Source organism: Rhipicephalus sanguineus, chromosome 1 (genome assembly GCF_013339695.2).
Source record: "Rhipicephalus sanguineus isolate Rsan-2018 chromosome 1, BIME_Rsan_1.4, whole genome shotgun sequence".
In the NCBI taxonomy this organism is placed as follows: domain Eukaryota; kingdom Metazoa; phylum Arthropoda; class Arachnida; order Ixodida; family Ixodidae; genus Rhipicephalus; species Rhipicephalus sanguineus.
Window position 1 is genome coordinate 245,774,925 of NC_051176.1, and position 17,953 is coordinate 245,792,877.

Consider the following 17,953-nt stretch of genomic DNA (forward strand, 5'->3'; position numbering starts at 1 on the left):
AGCCAAATGAAATCATTCATGCCATGGCATCTAGTCCACCATATATCGCATGTTTGCCATGCACGCATGCATGCACAATCTAGTATACACCATGCCAATGAAACGTATATTCTGGTATATACAATGCATTACCTGTCGTTTATGTTCATCACGCACTCGTGTCGTGCCATACCAATTTTGGTATATATCCAGTTAACAAAACGGCCGGAAGCACACCATGACAGTGGCATGTAAATCATACCGTACATGACATGCATAACATGATTCGCATGTTAAGACCTCTCATTTATGTTCGTCATACAGTTACATCGCGCAATACCAATTTTGGTGTATATCAAACGAGCGAAATGGCCGCGAGTGCACCACGAGTATAGCATGTAAATCATGCCATACATGACATGCATGTCATGATTTTCATGTTAACACCTTTAATTTACCTTCGTCATACAGTCGCTTCGCGCAGTACCAATTTTGGTGTATATCAAGATAGCGAAACGGCCGCGAATGCACCATGAGCGCGGCATGTAAATCATGACATACGTGACATCATGTAACGTTTTTTATGTTACCACCTGTTATTCATGTTCGTCATACAGTCGCGTCGCGCAATACTAATTTTGGTATATATCGAGCTAGGAAAACGGCCGCGAATGTATCATGAGTGTGCGCTTGCAAATCATGTCGTACATGACCTGCATGTCATGATTTCCATGTTACCACCCCTCATTTACGTTCGTCATGCAGTCGCGTCGCGCAATACCAATTTTGGTGTACATCAAGCTAGCGAAGCGGCCGCGAATCCATCATGAGCGTGGCATGTAAATTATGACATACATGCATGCACATAATGGCTTTCATCTTACCAACTGTTATTCATGTTCTTCATAGTCACTTCGCGCAATACCAATTTTGGTGTATATCATGCAAGCGAAACGGCCGCAAATGCACCATGAGCGTGACATGTAAATCATGACATACATGTCATAGATGTCATGGTTTTCATGCTACCACCTGATATTCATGTTCTTCATACAGTCGCATAGCACAATACCAATTTTGGTGGATATCAAGCAAGCGAAACGGCCACGAGTCCGCCATGAGCATGACATGTAAGTCATGTCGTACATGTCATGCATGTCATGATTTTCATGTTACCACGTCTCATTTACGTTCGTCATACAGTCGCTGCGCGCAATACCAATTTTGGTGTACATCAAGCTAGCGAAGCGGCCGCGAATGAATCATGAGCGTGGCATGTAAATCATGACATACATGACATGCATATCATAGGTTTCATCTTGCCAACAGTTATTCATGTTCTTCATACAGTCACTTCGCGCAATACCAATTTTGGTGTATATCAATCTACTGAAACAGCCGCTAGCGCACCATGAGCGTGGCATGTAAATCAGGTTGTACATGACTTGCATGTCATGATTTTCATGTTACCACCTCTCACTTACGTTCGTCATACGGTCGTGTCGTGCAATAGCAATTTTGGTGCATATCATGCAAGCGAAACGGCCGCAAATGCACCATGAGCGTGGCATGTAAATCATGACATACATGTCATGGAAGTCATGGTTTTCATGCTACCACCTGTTATTCATGTTCTTCATAAAGTCACATCGCACAATACCAATTTTGGTGTATATCAATCTAGCGAAACGACCGCGAGTGCGCCATGAGCGTGGCATGTAAATCATGTCATAGATGACATTCATGTGATGATTTTCATGTTACCACGTGTCAGTTATGTTCGTCATACAGAAATGTCTCGTCATACCAGTTTTCGTATATATCCCTTCATTTAAACGGCCGCGAGTGCCCAGAGACCATGTCATGTAAATCATACTGCACATGACATGCGCGTCATGATTTGCATGTTAGGACCTGTCATTATGTTCGTCATGAATTCTTGTCATGCCGTACCAATTTTGGTGTATATGAAATTAACGGAACGGCCGCAAGAGCCTAAGGTCGTGGAATGTAAATCATGCTGTTCATGACATGCGTGTCATGATTTTCATGATATGACCTGTCATTTATGTTCGTAATAAGGCCATGTTATGACACACCAATTTTGGTATACATCCGATTAACGAAACGGCCAGGAGAGCACAAAGTCGTAGGCGGCTAGATAGATAGATAGATAGATAGATAGATAGATAGATAGATAGATAGATAGATAGTAGATAGATAGATAGATAGTAGATAGATAGATAGATAGATAGATAGATAGATAGATAGATAGATAGATAGATAGATAGATAGATAGATAGATAGATAGATAGATAGATAGATAGATAGATAGATAGATAGATAGATAGATAGATAGATAGATAGATAGATAGAGTAGATAGATAGATAGATAGATAGATAGATAGATAGATAGATAGATAGATAGATAGATAGATAGATAGATAGATAGATAGATAGATAGATAGATAGATAGATAGATAGATAGATAGATAGATAGATAGATAGATAGATAGATAGATAGATAGATAGATAGATAGATAGATAGATAGATAGATAGATAGATAGATAGATAGATAGATAGATAGATAGATAGATAGATAGATAGATAGATAGATAGATAGATAGATAGATAGATAGATAGATAGATAGATAGATAGATAGATAGATAGATAGATAGATAGATAGATAGATAGTAGATAGATAGATAGATAGATTAGATAGATATATAGATAGATAGATAGATGATAGATTAGATAGATAGATAGATAGATAGATAGATAGATAGATAGATAGATAGATAGATAGATAGATAGATAGATACGCTCAAAGTCGCAGAAGTTCGCTAAGAAATGCTTCGCATTTAAAAAGGGAAAGAGGACGTGAGCCCTTCGCATCATAAAATTTATGAGCAAACGAAGTCTGGTTCAGCTTGAGCGAAAGCCGAAGTTTGAGATCTTGCTGTGCACGAAGCTTACATGGAGTGCGAGGGGTGACAGATATTAAGAAACACAATCTTAATAATGAATAACGAACGGAACATGCTCCTTGTAAAGTTACGTCGCAGATGCACATATAACCGTGTTTTTCAGGAAATCTATTTGAAGGCGTAGCCTTGCTGAGCGCCGCACAAGGCGAGGTAGAACATGTTTTCTATTGATATTCAACGACCGACCCCTAAATGAAAGGCACAAGGGTGTGGGCGGGCGTAGCTACACTGCGAAGGCCGGAGCGCTCGATCACACTTCTTAGCATGCCAGTTATTACATTATCAGGTGTCTTCCTATAACGAAGTTCGCGCATCAGGACATAAGCAATAAATCGACCAACGCAGAAGCGTATCAAAAACTTACGGCGTGAAAGATTACATTACAAAAAGTGACGCAAGGAAAAGTAAGTAAATACGGAAAAGCAAGAATAGTGTTCTGACAAGTGATTAAACTTAACATAAAATAGAGAGTACATGTTTACCTGCAGGGCTAATTGCAGAAAATGGGAGCAGAAGAAAGCGTGCAAAAGCAAACGCAAGGAAAACGTAGAATGCGTGCAAAGAAGCTACTTTTCCCAATCACCGATATCCACACTACGGACTGGGCATCTGGAAGCGGCTGGCAAACACTCGGACTAGACAGCGAGTAGCCCAGTATACTAAATAATGCGATCGCAAACCAGCTGATCGCAAACCTATCTTGCAATCTTTGTAAGCGACGAACAGAATCCCTTGGAGAGCAGAAAGACGGGCTCCTACGGCCAAGCAATGACAATGCAAGCGTGCTATGGTCTACTCTAACACTCGTTCTGTTGTTTACAAGCGTAAATACTTTACCCAGCCCATGCTACCTCTCACGTACTCCGTATTCTTCTGTATTCCTTCTGCTGGCACAACGTCAAAGCGACAGCGATCAAAGCTGCTAGATGTATATTAAATTAATTATTCTTCGTATTGTTTTTCCACTGTTCATGAATAAACAGAGACTTCCTAATTTCGAGAAACACAAGGTCACCACGGGGGAGTGAAGCTCAATATTCTAGTGGCGAGAGAAGTTTGCGAACAAGGGCTGCAGAATACATTCCATGCAAGGTGAGGAGGAGGTAAAGGTTCACAAACATTATGGGATAAGCCATACATTTACATAAACACGCGACCACCCGCGATTTGCGCATGACAACTTATAACGCCCATCATGTGGCTGATGACCAAGTAACTAACCTGTAAGCACGCCGCCCACGCGATTATAGATGCCTGAGATGGGAAAGATACCGCCTATGTGGAGCATGGGCTTGTCGGCGACCCGCACCGAGAACTGATGCAGCAGAGCCTCGTTATCGTGTAGAAAGGAGCACGCAATTTGATGGAAACTCTTGTGCTGCTGCCTTTTGTTCTGGTAGGATTCGAGAAGCTTTCCGTACTCCTGCTGGCTGAAGGTCATCTTCTCCACCAGATGATAAACGTCCGGAGCGGTATCCTTCAGCTTCGTCCACGCTACCTGCATGAAGCGCAACTCGGTTGAAAGAACACCAGCATATTGCTGCACACATTGCAGGCAGCCTACGTAGCACGGGTTTGTGGGTGCAGAGAATTATAAGGTCTACGATTTTCTACACTCTGTAATATGCAATTGTCCTTGCGGGCGCGTCGGACAGTGATAAAATGACCAGAAATAACCAGCGTACTAGCTGCGGACACGATGAAAAAAAAAAAAAAACGTTTATTGGGATGCACGGATATTCGAGACGATCTTTGCTATTTGATTCGCGTTCGCGTCTAGAATGCTATGCAAAGGAAAGACACGGGGGTTAAACTGGCTTGCTTCCCTACCCTGGGGAATAGAAGACGTTCCGAATAATCGCTTAGGGACGAGTGAGACATACGTGCAAGTTTTATGGCGAACGTAAGTTATAACCTTGTTATTCGTGACTTATTGTCAGTGACGGCACTTATGATACGGTTTTAGCTAGCCAGACGGTTTTCTGTCAAACACATGATTACACCAAGTGGCCACAGTGTACTCGCTGCTTCAAATGTCCACTGATAAGCCATGTGAGCAAAAATTCTTAGCCGCTACTACAGCAGTTCTTGCGTAATACGGCGGCTCCAGGAAGGAGTGTTAAACCGAGGAAGCAACAGTGGCATAGCAGATATTGGACGAGTTTGTTTACGATTTATTACAGTATAACGTGACATGCCTAATTTCAAAATGCCGACTGTTAACTATCTTGGTTTATGCGAAACGAAGCTGTTTAGGCAGACCAGAATCGCTGGCTGTTGGATCAGTCAGGTCCAGTGTGTTACACTGTTGAGCGGAAAAAAAGTGTTCCTACTATAGCGTTCACTTAGTTTCTTCCTTTTCCGTTTAACAAAAGCAACTTGTTTTGGAAGATCCGATTACACTTGCATCACTAACTTGACGTGGCGTCTGGACCATTTCCTGAGTTATATTGGCAATCTTTGTTCACACGTTTGCATGCGGTTATGTCACCAACATTTTTTTCCTTAATAAGATTAACGACTTATTAACATTAAGTGTGGCATTGTACAACATTTTCGCAGCATGAGTCCCGCTCTTGATTAGAAAGAGTGCGACGAGGCAATTTCCCAAATAGGACAAGTTATCGGCGGCTTTTCTGCGTGAAGGTGATTTTTTTAGTAGTAAGTTTGAAAGAGAAACGTATGATCGTGATTGGATGGTGTTTATCTGTATATAAATAGACAAAATGATGAATTGCTTCAATAAGGAATACGCTAAAACATTTTTTTTAACAGTAATGAAGGCTTCAGTGTAACGAGGTTGCAATGTATGCTCTGTATGATATCCGAGGACATCATATTGCCGACTCCTTGAATTAAATAAAAGAAATTGCTTTTGCGAAAGCACTCTTGCGCCAAGTGCTTTTGTTATTGTTATCTTTGAGCATGTGTTGTGCGAGTTTCCAGCTGCACATGTTACCGAGATGACTGTGTGAATGCGCTTATGGTTTTCGTACGCGTCACCATTTCCTGAAAGTTACCGCTGATCACATTTAGGTAAACTTGCCCGTTCCATGTTGTTGACTTCGAAAAGACAGTTCGATGTGTTGAGATTTCCCTGCAGGGCACGGTCCTCGCAGTGAGGAAAGGCGATGCGCACGAGATCATGGTTCCTGAACGTCAAGGCACTGGGCCTCCAGTTGAAAAATATCACCGCTTGTTTGCGCTCCAGAAGCTTACTGACGTAGTTGTTTAAATCCTTGCCGATCCAGACTACGTTCACACGAAGCTTGAGCGTCTCGATCTGGTGCTTCAGCAAGGCGTATGTGCTTTCTGAAAAAAAAAAACGACATCAAGTAAGAAAGGGACAAATTGGTAGCAGGTGTGTGTGAGCTGCATGAATTGATGGTCTGCGCATAGCGCGAAGTTCACTGGTCTAACGATTCGGTCTGATCTGTGCATAAAAACTCCCATGGTCCCTTGTGCATTCATCTAAGACGACTCGAAGGCGAAAGCCATCTCCTTTTCTTCTCAGTCGATGCAGTGATCCTGCCACGCCAACCTCCGAAACCTTTCTGCACCTAACATGGTTTTGCACTGCCTCCAGGATCGGAGGCACCTCACCTGGTTTTGCACTGCCTCCGTGATCGGCCCACCTTTGGCTACGATGTCAACAATAATAGGCAGTTTTAGAATAGCGTACGCTAAGTTAGCGTTTGCGTTTGCGGCCCGCTATTTCTGTCACTTAACGGGAGCCCGCAAGCGGTTAGCGTATAACGCATGCACAGTTGCGCGAAAAGACAACGCAAATCTTTGCGTACGCTATTCTAAAACTGCCTAGTATCTAGGGTTTTACATCCCAAAACCACGGTATGATTATGAGAGACGCCGTAGTGGAGAGTTCCGGAAATTTTAACCATCTGGTTTTCTTTAACGTGCATTGACATCGCACAGCACACGGGCCTCTAGCATTTCGCCTCCATCGAAATACGGCCGCCGCAGCCGGGATCGAACCCGCGCCCTTCGGGTCAGCAGCCGAGCACCGTAGCCGCTACACCATCGCGGCGGACAGCTATGATGTCATGTGTGACGTTACGTCACGTGATGTCACACATTTTTGGCTATCTGTCACGTCATTATTACGACATATGATGACCTCATCACGTGATAATTTTTTTTTGCATCCCTCGTGTTTCCCCGACGCCGCGCGACGCCGACGTCGACAGTCAATTTTCGCGTTTGATGAGGAATCTTAGGCTTTCGCCGAGATGATATCTTGCAAGCTGGCTTCTACACAAGGCTTCCACGGGTGCGTCCTCAAAGAGTGCTAGTTTATTATTCGGCTTTCACTTCCCACAAATGAACGCAGTAAGCGGCAGCTAGGTTTTTTTTTTTTTTTTGCAGAGTACAGTCGAACGCGCATATATCGAACTCACAAAAAAAAAAGAAAAAAAAATGGAAATAGTTCGATATATCGAATAATTCGATCGACGTAAAACTTTAGATGCGAATATAGGTGCGCAAGTTGGCTTCACGGCACTGTATTACGATAATGCGAGGAAAATGGCTTCACGGCAATACGCGGCGATCTTTTTTTTTAGTTTTTATTGTTTCGCGGTTTGTAGTTGGAGGTGCGGGTTATATGCAGGGGCGTGTTATAGGCGAGAAAATACGGTATTGATGTGAATTGCTGCTCAACATCTTCATACGCAGCTGTGCGTACTTGTCGGGCGCCGGAAGCCTCTAGTCTTCTTTGGCTCTAATGTTGGCCTTGTTTTTCAATATCGAATTCAGCGTGTTTCTTGATGCTTTAAGCAGCGGCGACGTCAGGCTTTTCTCTGCGTTCGACTGTGTTGACCAATAGAACTCCACCTAACTCTTATCTGACCTTATCGGACCAGATCGATCGGATCCGATCAGGCCGGTCCTAGCCCGATCGAACCTCATCCAACGCATCCGAACTTTATCGGTCCTTATCAGACTCCTTGTAACCGTTATGGGATCTTCTCAACCTTACCGAACTTAATGCGGTCCGCACCCTTATGCCTCCTTAGTATTTTCTCCCCATCCCTTTACCCAGTGCAGGGTGCCATGCCGGTTATCCTAAAGTGGTTAACACACCTGCCTTTCCCTCTTTCCTGCTTTCCTCCCTTTCTTGCTTCATCCGCTTAATCCACTATGGATCGTAATCGGACCCATACAACTCCTGTCAGTACGTAACAAGGGAAACAACTTTGCGATCGCACCTGGAAAGTCTGCGACGAGCGTGGCGCAAGGGACTCCCCGGCCATCCCTGAGCGGGTCGCACAACGGGGACCGATAGACGCCGTTTCGACAGCCAGTAAAGTTGCAGAGGTAGCCGCCTCTGGACAGATGATCCTGTAGCTTGTCGCCTTTGAGAAGGTCCAGCTGTGACGTCATGTTGGCCGACCGGTACGAACGCCAGTGGTCAAGCACCATGTTGTACTTGCTCCAGTATTCTTGAACCGTTTGTTTCGACACGTACCAGCCGTACCTGAGTATGATCGAACGGCGAGGCATGGTGGCTATTATGTTATCGCCCGAGAAGCACATGCTACTGGTACGAAGACAGTGTACAGAGGCTGAACTACACTCGGTGAATATATTACTTTTTTTTTGCCTGATTTCATGCGACTGCGATGCCGCCGAAGTGTTAAAGGTGTTATAGCTGTCCACGACATTGCCAAGTTATCGAAAGACCTATTTTTACCGCACGCTCCTAGGCTATCATGTACTAATGTGATAGTAAAATAAAACTGAAATTGAAAAATTGAAGTTCAGCGGATCGTTCATGTAACACGTCCTGCAATGTAGGAAGAATGCATTACGAATTTAATTTCGCGCACGAGAGCTGAGACAAAGAATGTGTAATTTGAATTCTCCAATGCAGCAATGACATGCCAACCATGTTACTTTCGAGCATAAAGAACATCGTATACTCACCGTCCGAGAGGACCCAGAGGACCAATGTCCGTGATGCGATCTGTTCGCAGCCATGGTTTAATGTCAAAAGAAGGTCCCATCCAGAGTTCCAGGTTTATCATCGTCTCAGGAACGTAGTCGTCGCTGACGTTGCAACCACTGGAAGGCCGCACAGAACGCCGAATGGAAAAGAAAAGTGATGACGCTTCGCAAAACACGTGACGATTGAGTGAAATGTTGCTTTAGGGGGATTAAAAAACAAACAAACTATTTTTGCCTGTCGCATGAAAGGTGGGAAAAGAAAGGAGGGGAGAAAGGACCGGCACTGCCACAACTTGGAGCAACGCAAATGCACAGCAAGCTCACTTGAGATCGACACATCCGGTCAGTCTCTGCAGCGAGGATTCCGGGTCGATGCTGCTTGTTGTCAGGATGTCTACGTCCCGGTAGCCCAGAAGCTCGGTAACCATAATATAGAACATATGCGTGACGAGCTGGTGCGTGGGCCTCTGGCTTGTCTCGACAACGATGTTGTGCGCACGGCCATTAACGTACATGATGCGCGGTGCCGGCTCGGGCTGTTCAACTGCATAATGAAGAAGCACAGATCGTTTACGCGAGACTCAACAACGAAAGCGCCAGTTCTCACAAGGCGAAGGCAACTCCTCTGCGAATCTTCAACTTCGATATATAATTTTACAGGTACAATTGCTAGGCGCGGTGCACTGAACATTCATGGTAATCACATATACGGCAGCGTTCACAGCTGTAGCTGTAATATCAAGCGAACTTTATGCTGATGTTTTGCAGGGAAGCGGGAAGAAGCAGGCCGTTGCTCTACTTTTGCGCTAAGCACAGCGCAAGCGATAACGCTGGTTAGATACACTGGAAAAAAAGAAAAAAAAAGAAAGAGTTGACTTTTTTTTGTGGGTCCTGACTTGTCACGTATGTGACTCTCTTTAAAGAGACACACGAACTCTCTTTGGAGATCATTGTATACTCTCGTCGTAGAGTAGTGGGACCTAAACGAGAGTGAACGTGTCTCCTTAACTCACCAAAAATAGAAAGAAACCCACTCTTCTTAGATTGTAAGCGAGGGGGACGGGACAAAAGCGCACCGATTGAGCGCTTGTCATGGGGCACTGTTTTGACCATTGTGAAGTAGAGGCGGTCGTAACGGAGACGACGAAATGGGAATGCGATAGGAAAAAAGAAGGTGGCTGACCCCATAGCTCAGTCACACTGTGTATTGTCGCATGCTAATTTCACCGTGTCGAATTCACCGCCTTGTAAGTTCCGCTTTGCTCAAAATGACGCCATCGCACAATATGGCGGTATCCGACGGCGTCCAGAATAGTACTTTTGCATAGTACGCTACTAGACCACGACACAGTTTCGCCTACGCGCATGACCATGCGTGAGACAGCAACTGCTAAAAGTACGCCTGAAGTCGACTTACATCACGACTTCATGAAGCCGGATGTTATGCGAATTCTTAATTTAATGGGTGATGACGATGTTTGACGAAGATAGGTCCACCTATCGAAATGTCGGACAGCCTGTCTGACGCATTTATTCCTGTTAAGATAACCTGTATATCTGACTGTGTCAAGCCACTTATAAATTATCTGGCCACAGTTTATTTTTCCCCCGGGAAATTGAGCTTGGAGGATGGCAAACGACCAAGATGACCTTGTAACTTCTCCAAAAAGAAAAGGCCGTCGTTTAACTAAGGTGCTTCTGTTTCAACTCATCTGACCATCTCGTTAGTTCGTGTATATAGCGGTGAAGAGTACATTTCGCGAGCAACAGGTGAACTAATGGTAGTTATCTGCACCCTGCAGTCGCTCTCCATTCGATACAGTGCGCACCCTTTGGCGCTCAAGTGCAGCAGCGCGTGCGGCCGTACTGACCTCCCTTCTTGTAGCAGTTCTCCTGCTGGCTGGTGTCGCCAATGGAGACATAGCGGCACTCTCCGGGCGGGCTCGGCGCGCTCAGGAAGGCCACCAAGATCCACAGGCACCAGGAGGAACTCCTCATGTTAAACGCTCACCCATGGCAGGCCACGAGCTGGGTCGAGCTGCAAGCCCAGCACGAATCTTGGGACAGCAGTACAAGAACAATCTCCTGGATTCACTTCACTGAGTAGCGATAAGAATTTCACTAAGCAATACGAGGGGCAACTTCGAGTTTGTTTTCAAGGAACGATCACTCTTACGTGTTGATTAGAAATATAGTGTGATTTTGTAAGACCAGACCAGACAGACAGAGACAGACAGACAGAGACAGACAGAGACAGACAGACCAGACCAGACCAGACCAGACCAGACAGAGACAGATTTCTTATAAAGAAGCCTATGACAGTCAGGCTTCTGTCGTTTTCAGGAACATTACGTCGACATGGAAATACTTTGCCGCAGCCAAAGTGACATCGAAGTGTCTAAGTAATAAAAAGCTCGTTTAGTAACTTTTAGTTATTTAATTGAGGGCAGTTGTTTATGTTAGAATGTTATGGACGATGACGGAGGAAAAACGCCAACAACAAAACGAAGACAACGACATACTGCGGCGATGGTGAGCAATACATACAGCGAAGATACTCCGTTTACTGACATTTAAAATAGTGATAAAGGTGTCTTTGTGAGAGGAAGCCTGAGAAGTTCTGCGTCCCGCGCAGAACTTCTAGAGAGTCCCATAAACCAGTGACTCCGCTTTTAAAGGTTTCAGTTGTTGAATAAATTGCTTGCTTCTTCCAAAATATGCACGCAAAGATGCGCTCGCTCTCCGAGAACGTGAAAGTGGTGCCGTATAAACACAATATCAGTGATTAGCAAGTACAACATGCGTTCCAACCAGGGGTGTGCGAATATTCTACACTTCGCGCATGGTCCGTGTCTCGAACTGTACGACCAAGAACGTCGCGCGTCGTCACCTCCTCAGAGACGCGACAAAGCATTCGGCGGACAGATGAAATGCCGTCAACAAGCACTGGTGGTACAATTCAGGTTCACATGAAGCCATGCTTGGTCGCGCAGAAATATTGAAAGCAAAATTCTAAAGTCACACCAATGTAAAAAGAAATGAAGCCCCCAGTTAATAATGACTACCGGTCATGTGGATTTTCAATCAATCAATCAATCAATCAATCAATCAATCAATCAATCAATCAATCAATCAATCAATCAATCAATCAATCAATCAATCAATCAATCAATCAATCAATCAATCAATCAATCAATCAAATAGTTTTATTTTCACCATTACATACACAAGGTGAAAAAGGGTGAACTGGAGAAAAAGCCAAAAGTTCTTCGGCTTGACAAAGCTCCGGTTACCTAAGGCAGACATTGGTGAAGTTGGCGTCAGTACAATGGTAAAGGGCGTGTTACGTAGTATAGTACGATACAACAGTAGATAGTATTTCAACTGCAGATGATATGACGTAGGAATGAAAGCGTAATAAATAAAAAAGAAACACATAGCAACAGCAAAATACGACCGAGAAACGTTTTTTTTTTTTAATGTAACATAGAAAGAAAAGTACAATAAGAGGAACATACCATCGAAAATCGTTCTGCTTTTCTTTTTATGACCACATAATAAGCTGCTACAAAAACAAGTCCAACATTTTAGTTTTGGACTTGCTCTCGGACTTGTTCTTACTAGTGATTTTGCAAGCGAATTTCAGAGAATTAACTTAGGAGCGAATTTTCTGCGTTGTGTTTTTGTGCGCTTTCATTCATCCATCCCTACCATTCCCCATGAAAATGTGATGTAAGGATTCTGTTTATTGCATGTCAGTCGTGGAGCATTCAGGAGTGCAATAACTCTATTCATTTTTGCTTTCTTGCTTTAAACATTTTTGTAATTAATTTTTGAAAAATTACTTGCATGTTAATGTAATGCAAAGTTTTCCACATTTTTTTCTTCCGCACAGTTGGGAAGAAAAAATAATTTAATAGCCTTAGAGCACAAGAGAAGCGTTTAGAACATAGTGTGTAAAAATGTAATTAAATATGACTGGATGTTCTAAATGCTGTCACAAAAAAAAAAGCTATAGCAAGTAATAAGAAATCAGAGCAAGGGATCAATTACATGTGCCGAATTTAATAAAATTGGATGCATAAGTAGAAAAATTGGCTTCATTTGTCACATCCCCCCACTTTGTGCACTTTTGCAAACATAAACCAGTGTGCTAATGTTGTTGACAAAACGTGTCAATGTGTATGTGGTCGAGCACGTCATTGGAACAAGGTGCCGAAATTATACTGAGGAAGACTACCAAAACAAATGAGCAGGTAACGCGAAATGAAGAAGAAACGCCTAAAAAATAACGAAATCCAGAATTATCCTGGTTTGATGAAGTACCTGCACTGGACATCGCGCCGATCGTTGCCACTGCGCATTCGAATTTAGATAGCCTGCTTAGAGGTTCAAACTATGACAAGCTAAAACACATCAACACTAGTGCGTCTCATGAGCGGCTGTTTTACTTTTCTGGAGGAATTGTGAACATACCGAGCAGCTACCATTCCTTGATAACAACGTTAAATAACTGCATATGTGGTACTGTCGAACAATAGTGTTGCACAATGCATACATTTCCTGTACAACATGCATCTGCTGTACAGCAAAGTTGCTTCTTCGTGCCTGGATGGTTAAAAAAAAAAAAAAGAAGAAACATAATTTTTTTTTTTTGCAAAAGTCAACGGTGGCACTATTCGTATTCAAAATATCCGAAAAATATTCGATGCGAACTTGGATTTCATTATTCTAATTCGATTCGAAGTTGAAAATTTTATATTCGCACGCCCCTAGTTCCAACATGATCGTCGCATCATATGTATCCTCATTACGCTAGAGGCAGTGGAGCCGTCCCGTTTCATATGCTACACGTAGAGGAATATCACCCGGAGTAGCAGAGCATGAACTGCTGCTAGCCTTCAGCCTACTAGCCTTCAGGGTAAAAAATGCACGCAACTTTGCCCTGACATCGACGTTCGATCCACTTTTTCTTTGCACATTAAGGGAATAATTTTTAAGCATAATAAAAGAACAGTGGCTGAGCTAAGCGAATAAAGCGGGCAGTCATGCCGGGAGACGAGCGCGCGATCGCAACTGTTACGTTGTTCGACAAAGAAAATAATTGTACCATAGTTTTTGTGTCACTAAAGTGGCCAAACACAGTGCAGGATGTGGAATCGACTACATGAACATACTCGGAGTGACGAAGCAAGTACGCTGTATAGTCGTGTTAAAATGGCTCATCACATTATGTTGCATGGCGCTCACAGCAGCACTACATAGGGCTTCATGAATCCTGAATATACGTGCCACATTCATGGTCCATCTTGTGCGACCAGCTCTCCAGTGTATCTTGTAGCCGTTCCTGCTCTTTATCGCTGTGTACATTTTTCTCTCCTTTTGAAGCACTGTATTAGCGTCACGCGCATGCCATCTTATCCTGCGTTATTTTCCACGGATATATGAGCGGCATATCACACACTGCGTACAAGCACAATAACGTCAGCGGATATGCGTCATGTACGCTGTCAAGCACGTTTCCGTCTGGTGTTAATCACCTGAGACTTGGTGCCACATCTATTACCCGCAACCTCATCAGCGATGAGGAAGAGACAAACTGCTGCGAACTTGAACACAGCAGATCGCGGGTGCTTTCTGTTTACACTTTTTTTTGCACTCTTTTCACTGTATATATTCGCGACAGATAATTTCACAATCGCCGCTCTCCGGTTCAATCATCTGAGGCGTGCGGCCAAGCCGATTACGTGACTGACAAGCGACAGAGCTATTTCGGACTTCCTAAGTAGCAGTTGTACAAGTCAGGGAGTGATAGAAAATCTAACCCGTGCAAATGACCTCATAAGCACTACTTTTCTATTTATCTTTTTTTTTTTCATGTGGCTCTTGCCTCATTAAACACTGTACACATTAGCAGCAGCACCATTACCGCCTGATATTTTCTACCTTATACCGTACGGCTGGTTAGTATCCCAAGATATAAGTCGGGGCATTTCAGCTCTCTGTCGCTTTCCGTAAAATACTCGCTTGTGATTCGCAAGCGCGCACGATGTCCTTTTTGTGTGATATCTCATTAATTCAACGCCGAGACATAATCAGCGGGACCGCGTCTTCCATCTTGCTCGTGCACTGGGCGATGCCCTTTGCCACCTCGCGCTTCGTCTTGTTCACGAACACCTCTCGACCTGCAATCAGCTAGACAGTGTAGGAATCGTTATCTATATATAAATATGCACTCTTAGAAAAAAAAAAGTTAGTGAAGAGTAAGTGCGTGCGCTTACCAGTTTCGAGCGTACTTTGCTACATTCGCGGCGCCTCTTCACTATCCAGTAGCTAGTAAAGCTAGTATATCTTGTCGTTACTAAACAGGGAAGCTTTCTTATTGTTTTTACTGGGTAACTATACTAAGCCACCTATGTTACCAGATGCTTCGTAGACGCCGTAGTATATAATGCTGTAATGGTGACAGATTTATGAAAAATTTAGACAAACTTGAATTTCCTTGATTATGTTGGAATAAGTTTCTTGCTACGTGATGACACATATATACCGTAAAATGCCGAGCAAGCGCCCCCCCCCCCTTACGGGGAAAGATAATCCGACAAGATTTGGAGGGGGGTGGGGTGGCATTTTACTACCCGCATTTTACTGCATTTTACTACCTTAACTTACTACGAGGTTAGTCCTTTTTTGTGACTAGTAAACGGTTAGCATTTAGTTAATGAATATGGCGACCTTTTTTCTTAAGCCAAAACCGAGCATCCATTCGTGCTCAGCTGGTAGACAGTTTTTAAACTTATCTGCGACCCGCCATGGTGGCTTAGCACGTTGGGTGCCGCGCTGTTATAAGTTCGAGGGCGCGGTTTCAAATTTTGGCCACGGCTGCCGTGTTTTAATGGGGAATAAATGCAAATAACAACAATGCGCCTAAATTTAGGTGCCCGTTAAAGAACCCTATAGGTGGTAGAAATTAATCCGGAGTCCCTCACTACAGCGTTCCACATAATGTCGTGCTTTCGGCACTTAAGACCCCAGCAATTATAATTATTGTTAAACTTCTCAGTGGTTGTTCAACGCAAGATTACTCGGTTTGAACCTTTATTGTCTTTTCACAGTATGCCTCGCGCCCAAACCAAGGCAAATATGCCGCCAGCTGTACTTGTCTCCCCAGATTTTGCAGTCATTCCGGGAAAATTGCGCAATTACTTCTCAAGGACAGCAGCCTTGAAAGCTTCTATACCTGGCCTTTCGTAAATACACAATTCTTGCCTCTGATTTGCCTCGAGAATAAGGCAGGAATCTCCACATATAGCTCGCCTGCGAAGGCGGTTGTGTTATCAGCCAGAGGTCTTTTTTTTCTTCTTAATCGCTAACTTGACAACAAAAGTAGAAAACGGTCTGTAAACAGGTCAGAACGAAAGTATCGGCTACTCTCCTTTCAACATTCTATGTAGCCGATAGGAGAACAATGCCCCCCAGAGAACTTCCTGCGTTGCTTTAGTCTCGGCGCGTTGTCAACCACAGCGTTGCTGTGACGTGCGCGTCCACTGTCTGCTGGAATCGCAAAAACAAACGGCTTGTTTCAGAGGTGTTTCGCGTGCACTGCTCTGGCACCTATAGCTTGTGGACCATGTTGCTTCTTTATCTAAACGGAAGCTCGTTTCGAGTCACTCAACAAGAGGTGGCTTATCTGTTCCGCACGAAAGCAGAATGGACGGCGCATACTTTGTGTGGAACACGCGCCGTTGGTAAGCCTGGTCGGCAACCACAGTTTCCTTCTCATAAAAGCTCTATTGTTCTACACTTTGTGAACTCAGTGTGAGAAGCTCTTTGCTCAGATTTGTTCAAGGAAAAAAGAAATCACAGGATCCCTTGTGCATTCCCCTAAGACGACTCGAAGGCGAAAGCCATCTTCTTTTTCTTCTCAGTCGATGTACTAGGGAGCCTATACAAGAACGGCCGGTCATCTGGGCTCCCATAAATATATTTATCCTGCCCCGCAACCTTCCGAAAGCTTTGTGCACGTAACGTGGTTTCGCACTGCCTCCAGGATCGGAGGCACCTCACCTGGTTTGCACTGCCTCCGTGATCAGCCCACATTTGAACAAGCTACGATGTCATGTGATGACGGTGTAGGCTTATGCCACAGGAGCGAAGGAGCGAGACGGCTGGACCAGAATCGACGCCAGCACGGAACACGAGCCGTGGCTTCACGTGCCACTGCGAAGCGTCGTCTTTTTGTTCTCTTGAGGACGCGCGCTCTCCGGCTTTGTTCGCCGCCCAAAGGAGGGCGTTGCAACGGCATTATGTGGCGTTGTCATATGACGTAACGCCAGAATTTGTGACGTCATGACGTCACACATTTTTTGCGGTCTGTGGCGTCATCATGTGACGATGATTTTTCGCACCACTCGTCCCCGATGCCGCAGCATGCGGGACGCCGACGCCGATGGTCAAATTTCGTGTTTAGTGAGGCATATAAGGCTTTCGCTTTAAAAAAGAGAAAAAAGAAACTAAATATTCCGTGGTGCTCGTGCCTAGTAAATGCCATCTCGAATACATGTCCACATATCTTTCTGGCTTCTTATAATGCGTTTATTTATAGAAATCGTTCGCCACGTTCGCATAATTTGGTTCAGGAAAACTCTTCTCGAGTTTAATGAACGTTCGTGTTTAACGTCAAAAAACGTAATATGGAGAGATTCAGGCAAGCGTTGCGAGAGGGTTAGAGAGCAGGGGTGCGGTTTAGTTGAAAAATGTATTCAAAACTCGTTACCCCCCCCCCCCCCCCGAATTGATACATGGACGAAAATTCAAATGTCAAGTTGATCTTAATAATCAGCGAACATAATGTTTGGTGAGTTCTCCATCATAGAATGCTACCCGCCGCATGCATTCAAAACGAGGAAACAGAAGAGAAAACAGGGAGGTTAGCCAGTAGGTACATAAGCTGACTACCCTTGTCCCTAGAGCATGCGTAAGAGACAAGGGTAGCTTAGTTGGTAAATTGTCGCACTGCTA

General features: G+C 44.1%; 1 protein-coding gene across 1 annotated transcript in view; it reads right to left on the reverse strand.

The window, feature by feature from the left end:
* The window catches only part of LOC119376094 (uncharacterized), a 114,122-nt gene that overhangs the window by 12,263 nt on the left and 83,906 nt on the right, over positions 1 to 17,953 (reverse strand). Inside the window, 6 exon segments of the mRNA XM_049410904.1 lie at positions 4,190 to 4,466; positions 6,015 to 6,280; positions 8,194 to 8,462; positions 8,912 to 9,049; positions 9,257 to 9,476; positions 10,804 to 10,970. Coding sequence (XP_049266861.1) covers positions 4,190 to 4,466; positions 6,015 to 6,280; positions 8,194 to 8,462; positions 8,912 to 9,049; positions 9,257 to 9,476; positions 10,804 to 10,930 — 1,297 coding nt within the window. The 5' untranslated portion in view covers positions 10,931 to 10,970.